The 20450-nt window shown below is 30.2% G+C and overlaps 1 protein-coding gene across 2 annotated transcripts; it reads left to right on the top strand.

Moving 5' to 3' along the window:
* Window positions 1–4047: 4047 nt before the first annotated feature.
* On the top strand, window positions 4048–18650 carry LOC110645023 (DEAD-box ATP-dependent RNA helicase 5). 2 transcript variants are annotated; one of them, XM_021798017.2, is made up of 13 exons: window positions 4048–4615; window positions 4692–4816; window positions 5491–5598; window positions 7764–7844; window positions 9719–9797; window positions 10636–10721; window positions 10797–10853; window positions 10975–11042; window positions 17037–17105; window positions 17256–17349; window positions 17736–17900; window positions 17984–18076; window positions 18303–18650. In XM_021798017.2, the coding sequence occupies exons 1-13, from the start codon at window positions 4123–4125 to the stop codon at window positions 18393–18395; spliced, it is 1611 nt and encodes a 536-aa protein (XP_021653709.2). In that variant the 5' UTR covers window positions 4048–4122; the 3' UTR covers window positions 18396–18650. The 2 variants fall into 2 exon arrangements, with proteins under 2 accessions (XP_021653709.2, XP_021653710.2); XM_021798018.2 differs by having other exon boundaries at window positions 17043–17105.
* Window positions 18651–20450: the final 1800 nt, after the last annotated feature.

The raw sequence follows: 20450 nt of genomic DNA on the forward strand, positions 1-20450 counted from the left end.
TATCTTCTTAAATCAAAGAATTAAAGGCTTGTTGGATTCGTATATTGAAATCGGAATCAACATTGAAATGAGAATCGAGTGGAATTAGAAATAGAATAGTAAGTTTTTTTTTTTATGTTTAATTCGCTGTGGAATTGAAATCAAATTCCTTTTCAAGGTATTTGATTTGCATACATAAATTGTAGAATCAAAATCAAACTTATTTTTTACTTAATAAAAATCAACTTAAAATTATTTTTTTATATTTCTATATTTTTACTTTTTAATTTTAATTATTATAAGAGAATATAAAAATAACATTTTTTTATATTTTTTAATTTGAATTAATTATAATCATAATTATAATTTTTCTATTTTGTTCAATTATAAGTAAAAAAAATAATATATTTTATCTTTTTTATTTTAAATAATTAAAGTTAATTATATTTAAAATTTTATTTTTAATCAATTATATGAAAATTTAAAAATTATATTTTTATTGTGTTTCATTGTAATTAGTATAGTTAATTATAATTGTAATGTTTAATTTTAATGGTTTATATGAAAATATAAAAATAATAGTTTTTTTATATTTTAATTATTGTTATAATTATTTTATTTTTTATTTTAATTATAAGATTATTTTAATTATTATAATTTTTACAATTATAATTATAATTATAATTATAATTTTTAGTTAATTATTTGAAATATAAAAATATTTTAATTACTATAATTATTTTAATTAATATAATTGTAATTATAATTTTTATTTTTATTTTTAATGAATTATTTGAAATATAAACATATTATTTTTTATTTTTATTTTAATTAATAATATAAAATATAAAAATTGTGAGAATCAGATTTCCTAATTTGTGGAAACGGGAATAAAAAAACGAGTTTTCAACACTCACAAAGGGAATCATTTCCATTTATGTATTAATTTTTATTGAACCAAATGGAGCTCAATTGATTTTTGTTTTTGTAAATACTACTATTTCTTAGTGCTCTTGGTTAGGGATGATAAAGGGTAAGATACTAAAAAAAATACCATATCTGAATCAAACCCGAATTCTATTCCCACAATCCAAACCCATCTTAAATCGGATTAAAATTTATTTTCAATTATTCAAACTCATCCCAAACTCAATTATTATTATCCAAAAAATACTCGAACCCATTTAATTTTATATATTTAATTAAAAATCTACATAAAATTTTATTTTTATTAATAATTTATATTTTAAAATTTTAATAATTCCATAAAATATTTCAATTTTATTTTATATGAAATAAATTATATAAAAATTTATAAATATTATTATAAAAAATATATATTTTATATTTAATTAAATATTTATATAAACGGATTTAGATAACGGATACTCAATATGTAAAATTCGAATCTGTCTCAAATCCAATTATATATTACCTAAACCCATCCTATTAGAGTTTTACCAGATCGGATACCTATAAAAATTCGATCTGTTGCCATCCTTACTCCAAGGGTATATTAGAATTTTCCTTCAATAGTTGCTTCAATTTTTTTTCCTCCAAAATAAACAGATCTGAGCAACAAAAACACCACTCAGCCACTCTAATACTGAACTGAACCTTGTTAGCTCATTTCAGAGATTCTGATTTGACTTAAGAGTTTTTTTATTTTCTCTGGGTTTAAATTTATGGAGTATGAGTGTTCAGATTGATGGTTGCATCTTTGCTTGGACCTAGTAAAGCATTGAAATTCAGTTGGCACTGTAATTTATAAATCAGAACGAATGGAACCTCAGCAATTGTTGTGGGTAGGGAGATGTTAAGGTTAAGAATTGCCAAGTATGTAGCAATGCCAGCAGCATAACCAGCAAAAGCAAAACCACTCACCTTTTGGATGTACCCGAAGAACGTTTGCTGGGTTTGTTGCTGTGATGTTTCTTGATGTTGTTGATTTCTTTTTTAATTTAAAATAATAAATGATTTTTAATATTTAAAAGTTAAATTAAAAATATAATATTCAATTAGAACATGACTAATTTGAACTCAAATATAAAGTTTAGGGATTTGTTAGGACAAAAATTTAAAATTCGTATGAAATAGTATATTGGCATATTTTATTTTTCTTTTCCGTTTTTGTAACAATTAAGAAATTTTTTTTATATTGAGATTGAAACTATAAAAATATATTTTATTATTTTACGGTTTTTTCATTTTTTAGTAATTTATAATTAAATTTTATAAATAAATATTATATTGATTAAATTAATAAATATCATAATATAATAATTTTTTATTTATTATATTGAATAATATTAACCAAATACAATAAATTTATAATACAAATAAAATATTATCATGTTATGAAATTTATTAATTTAATCAATATAATATTTATTTGTAAAATTTAACTATAGATTAGTAAAAAAAAAAATTATTTCAACCGTTGTAATTTTAAATGTTTTTATCACATTTTCTATATTTAATTTAGGGCACAATGCACAAAAGTTATTTTAATAAAAAAATTATATTTATTATATTGTTAAAATAACATATTTATATTTTAATTTTCAATATAATATATATAAATATTAATATAAAATTTGAAAAGTGAGACAACAACTTGTTTACTTATTCTATCAAAATAGTTTGTTAACTTATTTTATCCTTAAATATTTACATTATTTAGTCTTTATAATTTTAACTATTTATATTATTTACTTTCTCTTATCAAGATTAAAATAAGTTGACTAATATTTTTTTTATAGAAATTTAATAGAAAGATTAAAGAATTTAATTTTATAAAATATAAAGAATTTAATTTTATAAAATATAGAGATATTTAAATTAAATTTTAAAAATATATGATTAAATAATTAATTGTCATTTTTATGTACATAATAGTAATTTACCCTTTTAAATATTGTTTTTCTAAATCTTTCTCTGTATATTTAGTTCCTTTCCTTCATCAGATTTAAGCTTTGCATGATGTTGCTGCTTCTTCTTCTTCTTCTCCTTCTTATCAGTTTGTGGGATTCTAGAGCAACTGGTTCGTCAACGATAGAATGGTTTCCTAGGGCTTTTTACCAATGGCCACAGTCAGCAACTAGAAGCAGAGCAAACTAGCACTATAAACAGAAAGGAAGAAAGAGGTTTACTTTCAGGGCTTTAGTTTTGCACCGATTGATAAGTGGCATGATAAATTACTATTTAGTCTGTATATATGTTAATAAAATTAATTTTTATTTTTTATTTTTTAAAAAATATATTATTTAATTCGTATATTTTATTTTTGTTAAATTATTTAATTTTTTTTATTAATTTTTTTATTAGTCAATACTAATCAAATTATCACATAATTTTTTTATTTTAGTAGAATTAATAATTAATTCTTATATTTTGAAAAAGATATATTAACTAGTTCTGTAATTTAATTTTATTAATTATTTAATTTTATAATTATTTTTTATACCAAAATTATCGTAATCATGCCATTTACTCTTATCTTTTTTTTTTTTTTTCTCTCCTTTACGTTTCTTCTCTTCTTTTTCCACACTTTTCCTCCCATTTTGTATTTATTTCCATTTGTTGATAAAAATTATACAAGTTATCTATATAAAAAAAGATAATCAGTTTTATTAAGTTTCTAAATAATCAATCAATTTTTCTTTTAGAAAAAACACAAAAATCATTCTGAAGGAATTAAAAATTTAAAAAAAGTATAAATTTAAATTTAGATTTTACACAATAAAATTTCTATTTTTCTCAAGAATATTTTTTTTAAAGTATTAAATTTTTCAAAATATATAATAAACTAGTTAGTTTCACTAACATATAAAGATTAATAGTAATATTTTTTAAAATATAAAATTAACTAATTAATTTTTTTAAAGAATTAAAATAGTAATTTAAATAATATGTATAACGAAAAATTTAATAAATGAGTTAATTAATTTAATAGAAGTAAAATGTAGAATTAAATAATATATTTTTTAAAATGTGAAATTAAATAATTAGTTTAGGGACTAAATAAGTAATTTTCCCTACCATTTAACAGTCGGTGCAAAACTAAAACCCTAAAATTAAATCTCTTTTTTCCTTTCTAGTTGTGGTGCTGGTTTGCTCTGCTTCGAGTTGCTGCCTGCGGCCATGGGTAAAAGGCTCCAAGAAACCGTTCTAATCGACGACGAACCAGTTGCCCAACTAGAATCCCAAAAAACTGATAAGAAAAAGAAGAAGAAGGATAAGTATGGAAAGCTTGAATCTGACGAAAGAAAGGAACTAAATATAAAGAGAAAGATTGAAGAAACCGAGTTTCAAGATGTCTCCAAGAGAGAAAACAAGAAGAAAAAGAAAAAGGAAGAGAGAGAAAATGGAACCCAACGAGTGAAAGATATTGAAACCCATGAAGTGGAGGAGGAATTAGAGCAAGTTAAAGGTGATGGAGATACAGTGACAGTGACCGGAAAGGATGCACAAGAGGCAAAGTATGCACCATTAAAATCGTTTGCTGAGTCGAATTTTCCAGATATTGTTTTGAAATGCTGCGAGAATTTCAAGAATCCATCTCCAATTCAGGCCCATGCGTGGCCCTTTTTGTTGGATGGTCGTGATTTTATTGGGATTGCAAAGACTGGGTCAGGTAGATGTTTTAATTTGAAAAAATCAAAGATGAAGTTGTATAAGATTTCTGGATTGTGATTTTTTCTGTCCTTCAGGCAAGACTTTGGCATATGGGGTACCCGCAATTATGCATGTTTTGAGCAAGCGAAAAGGGGCATCGGCTAAGAGGGTGAATCCCCTTTGTCTTGTGCTTGCACCGACGCGGGAATTAGCTGACCAAGTAAGTATCTTTGTAATTGCTGAAATTGTATAATATGTGATTAAGTCATTTGTATCTACTAATGAGCTGCTACTTTGTCATGTATTGTCTATCGAACATAGTTTCTCATAGAAGTTACAGACGAGAATGTTAAAAATAGACTATTGTTTGGTTACGTGTAGAGAACTGAATATGTGGATGCCGGGTATAAATGTAGTAAACTTCTATTGCATTGTTTCCTGGGCTCTGGGAACTAACCCAGTTTGGTACGGGTTTAAGAGGGAAGGGGGAAGCCTCCTTCTCCAGAATTATGAGGTTAGTTTCAATTTAAAAATTTCAAACTTCACAGCCTATGACCATGGAAAAAGGGTTTAATGGAAAGGTACAACAGAAAGCAAGACCTGTGTAACTTCAGAAAGTTTTTGCTAATGCTGCAATGGTGCTTTGTTTATTGAAATGTTTGTGACTGGCAACAGGGAAACAATTCTCTAGATGGATTGTGACTTCTATTGATAGCATATTATTTTTGTTATTATTATTGCATTTGTTTTCCTTCTTCTTTTTGCATTTCTTTTCTTCTTTCTAGATTCATATTACAGCATATAATGTTTTATCATTGTTCCTCTTATAGGGTAGATTAAAACTCATTTATTAAATGATGGGATAAGTTTTTTTTTTTTTTCTCTCTTTTACAGATTTCTGTTGTTCTACATGATGCTGGGGAACCTTGTGGTGTGAAATCAGTTTGTTTATATGGAGGAACCTCTAAAGGGCCTCAAATTTCTTCCCTCAAGTCTGGTGTTGTAGGATATTCTGTTCTCTCTCCCTAATTTTATTTATGTGGCTATATTTATTTTATTTTCTGTTTGTGGTATATTTGGCTATAGTGGCAATGTGGTATACAAGGTTGCTTTATGATTCAAACTGTAAAATTCTTGTTTGATTATTTTTCTATCAATATGGTTGTTATTTTTGTGGTTTAAAAGGGTTTGGATGGGAGTTTCATTCTAGATTCCTACAGTTTTATTTTTCTGGTATGATATTCTCCTCCAAGTAACATTTTTGAAACTGCTATGCCTCTTAGTCTTAGGGACTCATTCTTTAAGTCTCCAGCTTGGGGTGGGGAAGACTTTTTATTTTTGTGGCAACCTGTGGGTAGGAAATTCTGGTCAGTGGTTAAGAGAGGGGTTATAATGTTTGATCATTGTGAGTATAAGGCAACTGAGTGGCTTAAGGGTTGACTAGGATATGACAAATGAATCTGGCTTGAGGCTATGCTTAGGCAAGAGAAGATCAAAGTTCATTACTGTTAAAGGGTCATTGAATTCTCTCAATGAATTGCATCAGATTTACAATTTTCCTCATTTGTGGATGTAGAACATAATTTCGTCATTGATTGAAATAGATTGTAAGTTGCAAAGGTAGTAGAGACAACAAAAAACGTTCTAGTGGTCATACTCATACCTAGAATTTTTTTTTTCCACACAAGGGTTTAGTATTGCATCTCAATATATCTGTAGACCTTTACAATTTCTAAAGTTGTGTAGATTAATCTTTATTAAACTAAGGAGTTGTTTCATTATATATTTTTTTAAACTGAAAACAAAAGAACGAAACTGTGAAAGCAAAAACATATATCTACAGATTTCTAGTTGTCCTTATTCTTGTTCTTTTAAATTGGAAATTAGGAAAGATCAATACCATTTAAGAAACCCAGATCAGCAATAGACATAGGGGTGGCAGCCATAATAGCATGTGCAAGAATAAACTGAACTTCAGAAATATCAGGAGCATTATAGACCAAGACCAACAATTTAGTGGCTTCATTAAACCAGAAGGAATGACTATAAATTGAGAATAAAAGCCCATTGACAGCCTCCAAAAAAGATAGGTAGTATTTGCTAACTGCTCTCTAGTTTAGAACTTTTCTTGAGCGTTGGGTTCTTTTCATTTTCCAGTTGGAATGGTTGGCAAGTTGACTTTGGAGACAAGGTAGAGTTGGTTTGGAAGATTTTGCTATCACCTTGATATGCAGTCATTGACTGCAGAGGAACGTTCATGCTTTATACTGTGTTCAAGTTTTCTATACTGGAGTCTAGTTTGTTTTCTTTTTTCCAATTCTGTTTTACATTTTCCACTTCTTTTCTTTTTATTTTTTTTATGGGATCAATCTCAAGCCCCTTCTCATACGCTGCAATGGTATCTTGCATTTGGTTTAATTCTAAGTGTGCTGCTTCAAGGCAGGAGTAGCATTTAGACCAGTTGGACTTAAGCTCTTAGGTCTTCCTTGGCATCAGCTAGCATGTCAACATAGTTGTGGATCGAGGTGAGAGCCACAAATCAATGGGAGTAGAGGATGTGGTTCTGTATTCCATGGCAGCTTATCTATTTCTCTTGTTCTGTTGCAGTGTTCTCTCTTTCATGCTTAGATCAAAGAGGGAGATCGAGCAAAAGGAGAGAGATAGAGGGGGTTGAGATAGGGGAAAATGCAGAGAGAGTGAAGAGGGAAGAGAGAGAAACAGTATGTTAACATGTCAGTTTCAGTTTTTTTAACGGGTTGGTGCCAGCTAGGCGTGCCATATAAGCTGCTCATGTGAGGTATATTCAGAATCCGGTAAAAATGACTTTTATGTTCACTGAATTGAAATTGGAAGAGTTTTATGAGAAAATTGAAGTTGGAGGGCAACATGGTTGTGAGAGTATAAGTTCAGGGATGATGGGTGAAATTTACCTTAATCATCACAATTCTTAAACTTTGAAAACCATAGCTGGGGAATTTTATTTATATGGCTATATATTTTTTTTTTCCTAGTTATAAAACATTGTTTCTTTTTCCTTGTTAAGATATCTCTTCTGCTGTATGTGTATCTTTGTCTATATATTCATTAATGATATTTGTATATTTTCATTGTGCTATGCTTTCCTATACTAATTATTCATTATAGCATCATTTCTATTATACACTCAGGACATTATCATTGCAACCCCTGGTCGTCTGAAGGATCTAATTGAAATGAATGTATGCCAGCTAATGGAAGTATCTTTTGTGGTAAGTAAAAACTGCTCATTAACCTATTGCTAAATTACGAGATTTTTTTTTTTCTAATTGTGTTTTATGGTCAGGCATCACATGCTTACTATATACTTAGGGGATAACATCTGGTTGGTTCTGTTGATTTAGTCAAATTTTTATAAACCCAACATAACCGAACGTGTTATATGTTTCAATCAAACTGACTCAAAATTAACTGTATTGATAAAAAATATTTTGGCTGGATTAGCTATTTGGTTTTCAAACTAACTGGCTCAAAAGTTTTCAAAGTATAATAGATGCTTTCATTATAGGCATTTAGAAAAAGAAAATGAAAAACATAAAACAATCCTGAAAAAGAAGCAAAAGGCATCAACTTCAACAATCTAAGCTTCTAGAACTTGATTGCTTCAATTTTTGGAAAATAACTTAAAATACTAAATTGTCCTTTTCAAAGCAAAATCCAGAAGCAAGAAAACTGTCAACACCTGGGCTGTTAGATACTTTGAATGGCACTCCTCACTGCTAGCAGACCACAATAGCTACAACCTACATCAATTAAAATTGTAACTACTATTTAGAAGGACAAAAGAGCAATTTCTCTGAACATTTGAAAAATGTAGAGGCAATTTTAACAACCAAAGGGAATAGAATATCCAAGAAGGGAAAAACGAGCACACAATAAGGAGCATTTAGAAGAAACAAGTGGCACAAATAAAAGAAAGGATTTTTGAAATTTCCAAGAACCTTATCTGGTTATGTTCTATATCTAAGAGAATCTTAAACTTTTCATTTCCGTTGCATATGATGCCTCTAATCCTGCCCCTAACTTATTTGTTTTGCATATATTTGTTTGTATTTTATCTCATATAGATGGTTAATTTTTAAATTTTCTTAATATATAGTTTTTTTTTTTTATAAATACCCATAGCATGTTCATTTTTGTATAGAAGAATTTTATTTACTATTTGAATATGTCATGTAGATTAGGTTTGGATATATCTTATATTTCATAAAAGAAATATTACTATAACAAGTATCATGTTCATCCTAGAGCTTGCAGTTATTTCCCCCAAAAAAAAAAAGAAAGAAAAGAAACTTTTTTCCTGATTTCATTACATTTCATGCAACAATAATAACATCATTCTTTTCATTATTGCAAGTACTTTGTTTTAAATGATAAACTCTTTTTTTAGCTGCATTTCTTCACAATTTTTTAAAAACATAATCTCATTTGCATGACATTGCATAGAAATTGTTATTTGATTTTTATGTCTCATTTTAATAATAATAATAATAATAATAATAATAATAATAATAATAAAATAAATCAATAAAAAGAAAGAAAGTCCGCTTATGCTAGTTTTGATACCAAGTCATCAATACTCATTCATTCAAATCTATTTGCATTTGCATCTTTTCATTATATAATAAATCAATCATCATTATGTTTCATAGATTTCAAAAGAACAAGAAGTCGAAAACTTTCTCTTTTTTTTGTTTCCCCTCAAAATTTTCATATTAAACTAAACTTAATTTGCAAAATAATAAAACCAATTTTATTGAAATGTATTAGTTTGGTTTGGTAATTGATTTCAACCATATTGCACTCTTCTGTATATGTAATATACCATTATTATTGGAACTTGAATGTGTAGTTATTTATAGTTTTAATATTGTAAAGCATGTGGCAAAGCTAGTTGAATAAATAGTTGAACCTTTAGGAGACTTTCATTACCTAATCTAGCCAATTTGTTGAAATGATTTAGGATCATGATGCATTAGAGTCTAAAAAGAGGAATGATTATGCATAAGTTGCACTTGCAAGCTTTACAAATTCCTTGTTGCATTGCTGCATACAAGTGTTTTCTTTTTAACATTATTTTCTGTAGGTCCTTGATGAAGCAGATAGAATGCTTGACATGGGATTTAGACAGGAAGTTCGATCCATATTGAGCAACACATGTTCTGGTACTCTCTCTCTCTCTCTCTCTCTCTCTCTCTCTCTATCCAAAAAAAAGAAGAAAAAAAAAAAAAAGTTAGATCGTTGATATTGACAAGCATACCTGCACCATTCCCTTGGCTTACTGTGGCATGAATTTTTTTTTCATTTAAAATTTTTTATAATATTGAACAATTATTGAAGTAAATTTTAATCATATATAACTTGACATGATACAATTTCTTTTAGTTGTAGTATCATTTGCAAAAAATTATCAAAATTTTTCATTCAATCATAATGTTCATTTTATAAAATATATCCAATATATTCTTATGATGGAAATCTAAAATGTATGCTCAAAATTGTATATAAAAATTCTATGCATTATTAATTCTAATAATCATTTAGTCATTACAATCGAAACCTAGTTCAATTCTTTGCAACAATCATTTAACTTATGAAAAAAATTGTGATAATATCTGATAATATTTATTATTAATATGTTAGTGCATTGAATAAAATGTAATTTGATATTGAAAAGGGTTCAACTCTGAAGCCAGGCTATGCCTATCCACCTTAAACAAGATTGAGAAAGTATATTTAATGCTTGTTTGGATGAGTGGTAGGAGCCAAATGTTGACATTTGGGCTTTCAGTTGTTGGTTTGGAATGTTTGGTAAACATAGCAGTTAGGTAAATAATGTTATATAATCTATTTTTTTTAGCTACCCTCAAATTTGTGATAATTTTCTTATTTAAGTGTTTGCATTCAGTTTATTTTAATTTATTATAAGTGAAAGTTAATATCTAATGTATAATGTATATTCTTGACTATTGAATATTGATATAATTCACTTAAATTGTACAGCTCGCCAAATGATAATGTTCAGTGCTACATGGCCTCTAGATGTACATAACCTGGCTGAGGAGTACATGGATCCTAACCCCATTAAGGTGTGGATCTTCACTAGTGATACTATTTGTTTTGTTGTTATCTACATCCTTTATAAAATTAATGAGCTTTTGCAGGTAGTTGTAGGTTCAGAGGATACGGCTGCTAACCATGATGTCATGCAAATTGTGGAGGTTTGTTTCTTAATGCTTAGCTTGGGGTCTTTGTGAAATTTTAGATGTTTTTATCTTGTGCTAAGATATATATAATTTTTTTCCTTTGTGTATATTGGAACCTTCTCTTCTATAAATTTAGGTCCTGGAGGAACATTTACGTGATGAGCGTTTGGTTGCTTTGCTAGAAAAATATCACAAATCTCAACGGTACCTTGTGCTCTTATACATGCTTGTTTCAAAGTTGGCTTGCCTATAGTATTGTGCCCTTTTATTCAAGGAAGTAAAATGGCTAAAAAGAACAATTTTGATATTCTTTGGCATATATAACCACAATGTAAACTAAAGAGGAAAAAAAAAAGACTTGTATTAATTACTCAATTGAACTCAACCTGGTCCCAACATTGATCTAATTGAGGTTGGCTATATAGTTTGCCTTTTATAGTTGGATTTAGGACTAAATTTTTTGAAAAAATCTGGAGAAGTGAAACCTTTCTTGATGTCTTTGTTTAAGGGAAAGAACCAAGAAGAAGAGAAATCATGACCAATCCTTCAAAAAAAAAAAAAGATCTAATTCTCAAGATATTATTGGTCTCATTGAAAGTATCATAACAAAAGTTGTCTAATCTAATAACAATGGAAATCCTATGTCTTATTTATAGAATTAGGAATCCCAATTACATTAGGATTTTAGAACCCTAATTCAATCCTAATTAGAAATACTAAATTAAACCAAAAGAAACTAGGAAATAATAAAATTCCTAAATAATAGACTTGATAAAAATAAATTTCCTAAAGAATAAAACTTTTAAATTTCCTATTTTACATAGAATATAATTCCTAAATTGTATTAGGAATATCATATTCCTATTCTGCATTATTCTCCTCTGGTTGAAAAAAACTCATCCTCGAGTCTTGAAGTGCAGGAGAATTAGAAACTGTATTAGGAGAACAATAAACTCTTCATTCTTGTATGGTGGCAATGAGCTTGAAATCAAGCACTTCATGCTTTCTTTTGCATCTCTAAAAACATCTAGACAAATAAAATCAAATGGATTAACAACGGAAAGGCTCTTCAAATCACTAGAAATAAGTTGTTTTTCTTCAATCTCCATTGAAATTTTCATGGCTTGAGTAGCCTCATCAGTTTCTTGCTCTAGAATATGTTCTTCAACGGGTGTATGTTCAAGACTCAAATCTTCAAATTCTTCAATATTAGGTTCTTCAGGTTGCTTCTTTTCAGTTTCATTTTCAACCTCAGGCTTCTTTTGTTGTTCTTCTTGTTGTTGCCTTGTTTTTTTCAAAATTTTTTGCCTTTATATTTTCAGTACTTTTTATTGTATCCGCTGTTCTCTCAATTGAAATAAATGTGCTTCTCTCCACGCGTTAAATTCTCCAACTTCTTTATCCTTGACTTGTTGATGAGCTTGTTGACCATGGTACTCATTCTTACATTCTTGAATTGCTTTCTCTCTATATTGTAAGATTAGCTGTATATCTTGATACTCATCAAATAAATCACAAGGAGCATAATTAATCCATCAATTAACATATCTCATCAAGCTGTTCATGATAGTCATCAATTACAGCTTGTATCATGGTTTCAAATTGCGATCGCGGTCGAGGGTAATGGAAACAGGCCTATAACGGTCGTAATATAACAATAACGGCTTGATGCTATGCAAATTTTTTTGAAAAATTTGCATTCATTAAATGACTATATATTAGTAGATATAAATAAAACTATATAACAAGCATAAATACATCAAATAAAGACATTAAATCTTTCATTTTTGGACATCATTAGTTTTAAACAATTTAGAGGCAAAAATAATTATATAGATAGTACAAAACTAGAATCTAGAATACTAAATATAGATATATAATAAAAAAAACTAACCTTGCTACCACAAAAGAACAGCACATAATAAAAATAAATTGTATAAAACAATAAATAACTCACCTCTTTTAGTCTTTTTCCAAGAATTAGCTTTGGAGAATAGGGTAATCTATTAATCTTAGCCAAGATTCTTAGAAAACAATGAAAGGAGAGATGTTGTATGAAGAAAGAAGGAAATTTTGAGTGAAAATTTGAGAAATTGAAGCCAAACAGCAATAATTGAAGTGTTGCAAGCAGAGACAAGAAAAAGGCGCATCAAAACACTGTGCACATGTAAAAATATGAAGAGGAATCTTGAAATTAACTGCCGTTACCGTTGTTTAACGGTCAGTAACGGCTGTTATACCTGCAAGTACCTATTTGCCTGTAAATAACGGTCTCACGCGTAACAGCTCTCTACAAAACCTGTAAATAACGGCCCTTAGTTATATAATGGTTGCTATTTGAAAGGTATTCTTTGAATTGTATCTCATAACTCATCTAATTATATGCTAGAATAAGTAATTGCATTATGTGGCCCTTCATTATCGCTCCGCCACATGGTATTCAAATTAAAGAAGCATACCTCGTCCAAAGAAAACTCAAATTTCTCCTTTTAGTTGTGGCACAATCTATTGCTGGAGAGCCAACATGGCAGTGATGTGGCCAAAGTGAGCTGACATAGCACTTGTTGATGCAATAGAAATCTGATGCAAATAGGAGCGCAGAAAGACTTGGTGTGCACAATTTGGTTTGGGCCAGATTTGACTTGACCCATTGGGTTTTAAAGCTAGAGGTGTCGGAATGAGTTTCCAACCGTAGGAATGGGCAGATCGGAGACAGGTGAGCTGCTGGAATGGATTAGATGCCAGAGAAATCTGGAAAATTTGGGAGTCCAGATTCGGGTCAAGATCTGACTCGGTCGGATCTTCTATTTTGGGCTGCTGCAGGTGATTGGAATGTCGCAAGAAAGGTTGCCTGGATGTCGCCGGTGGATTGGTAATGGCGGTGGGTCCATTTGGTGAATGGACAGTGATTGGTGTTGAAGGGACAGTGGCGATAGCATTCTCTGTTTCTTGACAACTCTGTTTTCTTCTTCTTCTTCTTTTTTTTTTTTAAATGTAAACAGTAGGCAGCAAAGATTTTGAAAGGACAAGAGTATTGGTTTGAAAGCTTGTAAGTATGCGGAAGCTAAAGAAATTTGGATTGATTTTGGGCTTTAATACAAAATTGATGTAGAACAAAGGGAAAGAACCAAGAAGAAGAGAAATCAAGGACCAATCCTTGAAAAAAAAGAGAACTAATTCTCAAGATATTATTGATCTTATATAAATTGTCATAACAAAGCTTGTCTAATCTAATAACAATAGAAACCCTAGGTGTTATTTATAAAATTAGGAATCGCAATCAAAGTAGGATTTTAGCACCCTAATTCAATCCTAATTAGTAATACTAAATTAAAGTAAAAGAAATTAGGAAATAATAAAATTCCTAAATAATAGACCTAATAAGAATAAATTTCATGAAGAATAAAACTTTTAAATTTCCTATTTTGCGTGGAATATAATTCCAAAATTATATTAGGAATATCATCTTCCTATTCTGCATTACTATGTTATCTATGGTCTACCTTTCATCCTTTTCACTTCTGACTTTGATGCTTCAAATTTTATATGTTGATTTATCTGCTGTATATCAGCAACCATCTCAGTTTTTGATCTCTAAATTTGGTGCCATTTCCACTTTCACACTGAGTACACTTCTTTCTTATTCAGTCATTTCTTATTTCCACATCCATTTCACTATACTTTATGTTGTGGACATGTTCCTTTACCATCCAGCTTTCACTATTAGGTATCATAGTTGGCCAACCTAGCAAGGATTTTAGGAGCTTGTCCTTAGTGGACAACTGTTGCACTTATTTGTTTTATCCTTCTTGCATTAATATGATATTATATCTTATTCACTATTTCCATTCTTTTGTAATAGAATCAAAGTGTTGAAAGTAATAACTTTGTTGGATTTTTTCACTATTTGTTTTGTTCATTGCCCTTGCATTGTAAATTGCAAAGTGTGTACTCTGTTTTGGTTGTACCGTACTTGAAACCATTAGACTTTAAGGTGATCTTTCATCCTTCATTTTCTTGTTAGTTGTAGATCAGTTTTTCTTGTATTAGTACTACGTTATCAGCAAAAGGATTGCATCAAGAAATATCTTATTGTACACACTTTTTTTGATCATCCATGACCAAAGCAAAAGATAAGAGCTCAAGTCAATCTTTGTTGTAAGCTAAATGTAGTAGGAAATAATCCATGTCACTCCCCATAGTCATATTAATAGTTGCCTGCAGTTTTCTATTGACTATTAGGATCCTTGCAGTTTTTTTTTTTTTTATTTGTTATAATATCATGTCTACTTCCATAGCCTCCATACACCATTTGAAGTCCTTCATTATCCTCTCCAAATCCCATTTATATCACCTCCATTAAGATCTTTCTGTCTTTCGATATCCCTTAGATGAGTTCGTGCATCTTATCCTATAAATTTTTGTTTACTATCATGTCCTAGCTGATGCATAATGCTAATGTGTTTTATTGTCTATCCTTAAAGTATTAGCTTCATCAAAAGTTAATCTTCTCTTTCTTTCTGTTTACTCAAACCACTTCATCTTTTAAGCTCCTGTTGCCAACAATCCTTGTAGCACTCTGTCCTCATTCTTTCCCACGTACCAAAGCTTGTAACCTATGTTCCAATCTCCCTACTTTTCTCTCCCATTTTGTCCTCTAAATGCAGGCTGTACCAAGTGTCATACCTTTCATGTCCACCAGCTCTATCTCTTGTTAATGTTCTAATGTTCTGCACGTAAGGCGTAGCTTGCTCTCACATATTAGCTTCTTAACCAGCTAATGCGGTATGGAAAGATAGAATTTAGGAATTATTCTCATTGTAAAATGGAAATTTAAGAGTTTTAGTATTTAGGAATTTTTATCTTATTAGGTCTATTATTTAGGAATTTTATTATTTTTTAGTTTATTTTGGTATAATTTAATACTCTTAATTAGAATTAAATTAGGGTTCTAAAATTCTAATGTGATTGGGATTCCTAATTCTATAAATAAGACTGAGGGTTTCTATTGTTACTAGACAAGTTTTGTTATGACAATTTTATAAGATCAATAATATTTTGGAGAATTAGTTTTCTTTTCAAGGATTGGTCCTTGATTTCTTGGTTCTTTCTCTTTATTGTACATCACCAGCATCTATTCGTTTTAGTGCTGGATCTTGCATATATCTCACCTTCTTTGGGTATTAATCTGGTATGTTACTTAGAAGGGATGCTTTTGCTTCTTTGGTTGACTTCATTATTCGCAACTGTTTAGAAAAATTTGAGAACCCTGGCCTACTTAGCGCCACAATCAAGTGCCAAAATGATACATTGTTTTTGGGAATGCCTCCCTTGCCAATTGTTCTCTTCATCATGCTTAGATGCAGCACATTGCAAGAAGGCAACAACCCAATGATAAATCTTTTAGTATCCATACAACAATGATATGATAAAGTTGTGGAAAAACTAGTTGTTACTTGCTTCAACCAGACTTGCATCAGAAGCTATGTTTAGTTCAACTTAGTATAAATTTTTTTTTTTCCATAGATGGAGTTTGAAAAACTGATTAATAAAAAATGTTAAAAGGATATTGCATTGTGTTCTTTGAGCAACTATGCCTTAGTTTGTTATAAAAATTATTTTCATTATATCTTTATTCATTCTGATTTCACCATATTTTGATAAGCCAACCACCATAGTAGGAGTTAGATTCCAATTGCATGCCAAGCTAAGTGTGAGCCTTATTTGTTTTAAGCTGAAAAATAAAATCATACAGATAAATTTTTGTTGTTTTAGTTTGATTCAATTTCAATGTTTATGGATTTCAAGTAACTGAATTAAAAAAATAGCTATTTTATTTTATAAATCGTATACTCTTATTTATTTATTTCTATGTTGTCATTTATGAAAAATTCAACCCAAAGTTGAAGCCGATTTGCATTTTAGATCAGTGAAAAAAGAACCATTGAAATTAATAACCAAATGAATTTGATTCAAATTTTCTCATAGATTTTGGTTCAATTTGATTCTATTGTATGAGAATTTTGGTTTTTTTGATTTTAGTAAATTTTGAGCTGAACAAAATTGAACCAACTGGAAAAAAAACATGTGTGGAAGTTAGTCATTATATTTGTCATTTTATTTGGCTTCAATTCCAATTTTGTTTCTGATTTTGAAGCTAGAACCAAATGAGCTTTAAATTCCTATACTTGCAATCAGGAACAGAGTATTGGTTTTTGCCTTGTACCAGAAGGAAGCTGCTCGTCTTGAAGGAATGCTGAAAACAAGGTAATTTGAAATTGAATTATATTTAAGACAAGCCAAATCTGGCTATGAAGCTAGTTGCTGAAAAATACAATTGGGAAGTTATAGATTATTCCCCTTGCCCCCTTTTCTCTCTTCGCCTTTCTTCCTTCTTGCTCTTTTTTGATGTTGTAGAGGTTGGAAGGTTGTTTCTATACATGGCAACAAAGCACAAGATCAACGAACAAAGGCGCTATCATTGTTCAAGAAGGGCAACTGTCCTTTAATGGTATGTTGCAAATTAATATTCTAACTATTGAGTGTACAGTTAATTCAATGCAACAATCTTAATAGCTTCTCGGCATATGCAACTGTAGATTTTTTTTATTCATTTATGCGGCAATATTAGTGGAGAAAGAGGTAGAAAATGTGGGAAATAGGGTTTATATTGCACTAATAATAAGATAAGTTTAAGGAACTGTTTTGATGGAGGAATATATATATATATATATATATATATATATATATATATATATATATATATATATGGTCACTCTGGGATTGTTGAAAGAAAGAAGCAGCTAATTTGTCACATCCTTGTAATGAACGCACTTCATTTCAAATATTTTTGTTTGAAGGTAAACTTGGATGATGTTTGAAATCATAAACTTGCAGGTAGCTACTGATGTTGCTGCTCGAGGATTGGATGTTCCAGATGTTGAAGTAGTGATCAATTATAGTTTTCCACTCACTACAGAAGATTATGTCCACAGAATTGGAAGGACTGGACGGGCTGGTAAGAAGGGTGTTGCCCACACGTTTTTCATGCATCAAAATAAGGTAATGTTTGAAGTCTTGTTAGGATACTCCTGCTTAAATTCTGCAGTAAAAAAAGTTTTTAAGTATTAACAATTCTATTCCAGGCGCTCGCTGGAGAGCTTGTGAATGTTCTCCGTGAAGCTGGGCAAGTCGTGCCATCTGCTCTTTTGAAATTTGGCACTCATGTAAAGAAAAAGGTGCTCATTTCTTTTGTGTGATAATTTTTCCACTTGTTTTTGTTTTCACCTTTGCAGTTTTACTTTTACATGCAGCTAATGTGTTGGTTAGATTGTTTCTTATCCGCTTGGGTGTTGTGCGAGGGTAATTGTATGCATGCAAGCTGTGCATAGCCATGCATATATTTCTGCCTGCTTGGTTGTACTAGTCCAAGCTATTAACCATTTCTTTTCTCATTAATTGAAGGAGTCCAAGCTTTATGGGGCCCACTTCAGAGAAATATCTGCAGATGCTCCAAAGGCTAAAAAGATTGTATTTAACTCAGATGATGAAGATTGAAGATTGAATCATGTGCTCTCTAGAACTCATGTGAGACTGGCAGCAAACATTAAGATTTAATCATTTAAAGCCTTCCTTTCATTTTTTAATGTTAGTTTTATCATATATTTTTAATCATTTATTTAGTACTATTTCACCTGGCTTCTCCTTAATGGCAAACATGTTTGCCTCTTGATTTTGTATCAATCTCCTGCTTTGTAATTTGATTCTTTGGCAATTTTTCTACATTTGAAGAGTAAAAATCAAGTTACCATACATTTTTGTGCCATTTATTTAAGTGAAAAAACCAAAAAAAAAAAAAATTTACTGTTCTTCTGTTCACGTATTCTGTTGGAAGAGTTCCAACAAGGTTTGCTACCTCATGCTTTTCAAGACTAATAATTTTGTGTGGGATCAGTGACGATGAGCGTGGGTGAGTGTTTTCTGGTGGTGTTGACTGCAAAAAGAAGGGGGGAGACTAATAATATTAACTTTTCTCTTTTGGTTAAATTATTTATTTGTCTATTTCTTACTCCATAATTAACGCGTAAAGACCTATATTTTGAAAAATAAATTAAAAAGATGTAAATTTTGATTATGTCTATTGTCACGACTTAATCTATGGGCCGGATCGGTATTAGGACCTGAGCCAGCCTAAAGCTCCTGAGGTCTATAGTAAGTTTAACTATTCTTCAATTAAATTTTAAGGTCCATTTGGGCCTAGTTTCAAGAATTCAACCAGACAGAGTTTGATCATAAAATGGATCATTTAACGGGGAGTTTTAGACTCGCCCGACCTGTAAATATAATATATAATAAATTAGAGAGCTCAGCTAACCCTCCACATAATCAAAATGTCATAATTCAAATGGGAGCTCAGCTCTTTCATCCAATCCCATCATGCATACAGTTAATAATTTTGCAGGTCCAACATAACTTTTATAATACAGGTTCAAAATAAAAATAAGTGCTTCTAACACATGCGAAGTCTAAAATTTAACTCAATTGTATAAAATACATTAAATACTATTAATGGACATGCGAAGAAGAAGAGCAGGTTAGCCACAACAAATAATCCTCCTGTAGCATGGAAAAATAGATGAACAGGAGCGAGCGTTCGACACAGAGAGTAAAATATCAATTTTAACCATAATCTCTATAGCTATTTAAAGCTAATGCACCATGTGGAGTGAAATACAACATCGTCATAATTTTCATATCATAACAGCAAAAAAGCAATTTGGAGCACGTACACACTCAACACTGTCAAACAATACATATATGGGAGCTGATCCCCTATACAGCCCTCTTAATCCAATCTCTGCCAGCGAGTGTCTCTCAAGTCAGACTTTCGCTTAATAAACCAAATGCGGGGTCCCAGCGAGTGTCTCTCAAGCCGTGTCTACCCGTCCTGTCCATATCCAATACCACACTGCAGGCACACTGCACACACACACTGCTCCAAATTACCACAAACAACATCTATGGCACTTCAACAATTATGAATGGAATATAAAATGTGCTTAGTGTTTAACTACATAGATACATATTTATAAGTGATGCATGGACATGCTTGAACATATAATAATATCAAAATTACAATTAAAATTAATATTTTACTCACAGACTTAACCGAAGTCACTATGGCGGCTGGGCGGAGGAGGAAGGCTGTCCCTGCTCAGCTGACAATTTTTATTACAATTATTTAATACATTTGACTCAATACAAATTAAGAAAAGATTAAAGATGTCCTTAGTCGTGCCGAAAATTCGGCAGAGTCCCCCCTATACCTATGACCTACCCAACCTGCAAAAGGGCTTAAAACGCACATTTATATCCACAAACCACACACCCACAACTCAATCACATCACACAGCCCCTCCTGGGCCCATCCAAACAGTCAACAATCATAATATGAAAAATTACAGTTTAGTCCTTATAATTAACTCTTTTGCAAAAACTACCCAAATGAGCTCTAAAAATTCTAAAACTTTGCCCCGTGGTCCTTAGCAATATTATTAAGCTAATGCAAAAGGAATTATAATTTTCTAAGCTACTACGAATATTCTATGGATT

This window comes from Hevea brasiliensis, chromosome 18 (assembly GCF_030052815.1).
Source record: "Hevea brasiliensis isolate MT/VB/25A 57/8 chromosome 18, ASM3005281v1, whole genome shotgun sequence".
NCBI classification, from domain to species: Eukaryota; Viridiplantae; Streptophyta; class Magnoliopsida; order Malpighiales; family Euphorbiaceae; genus Hevea; species Hevea brasiliensis.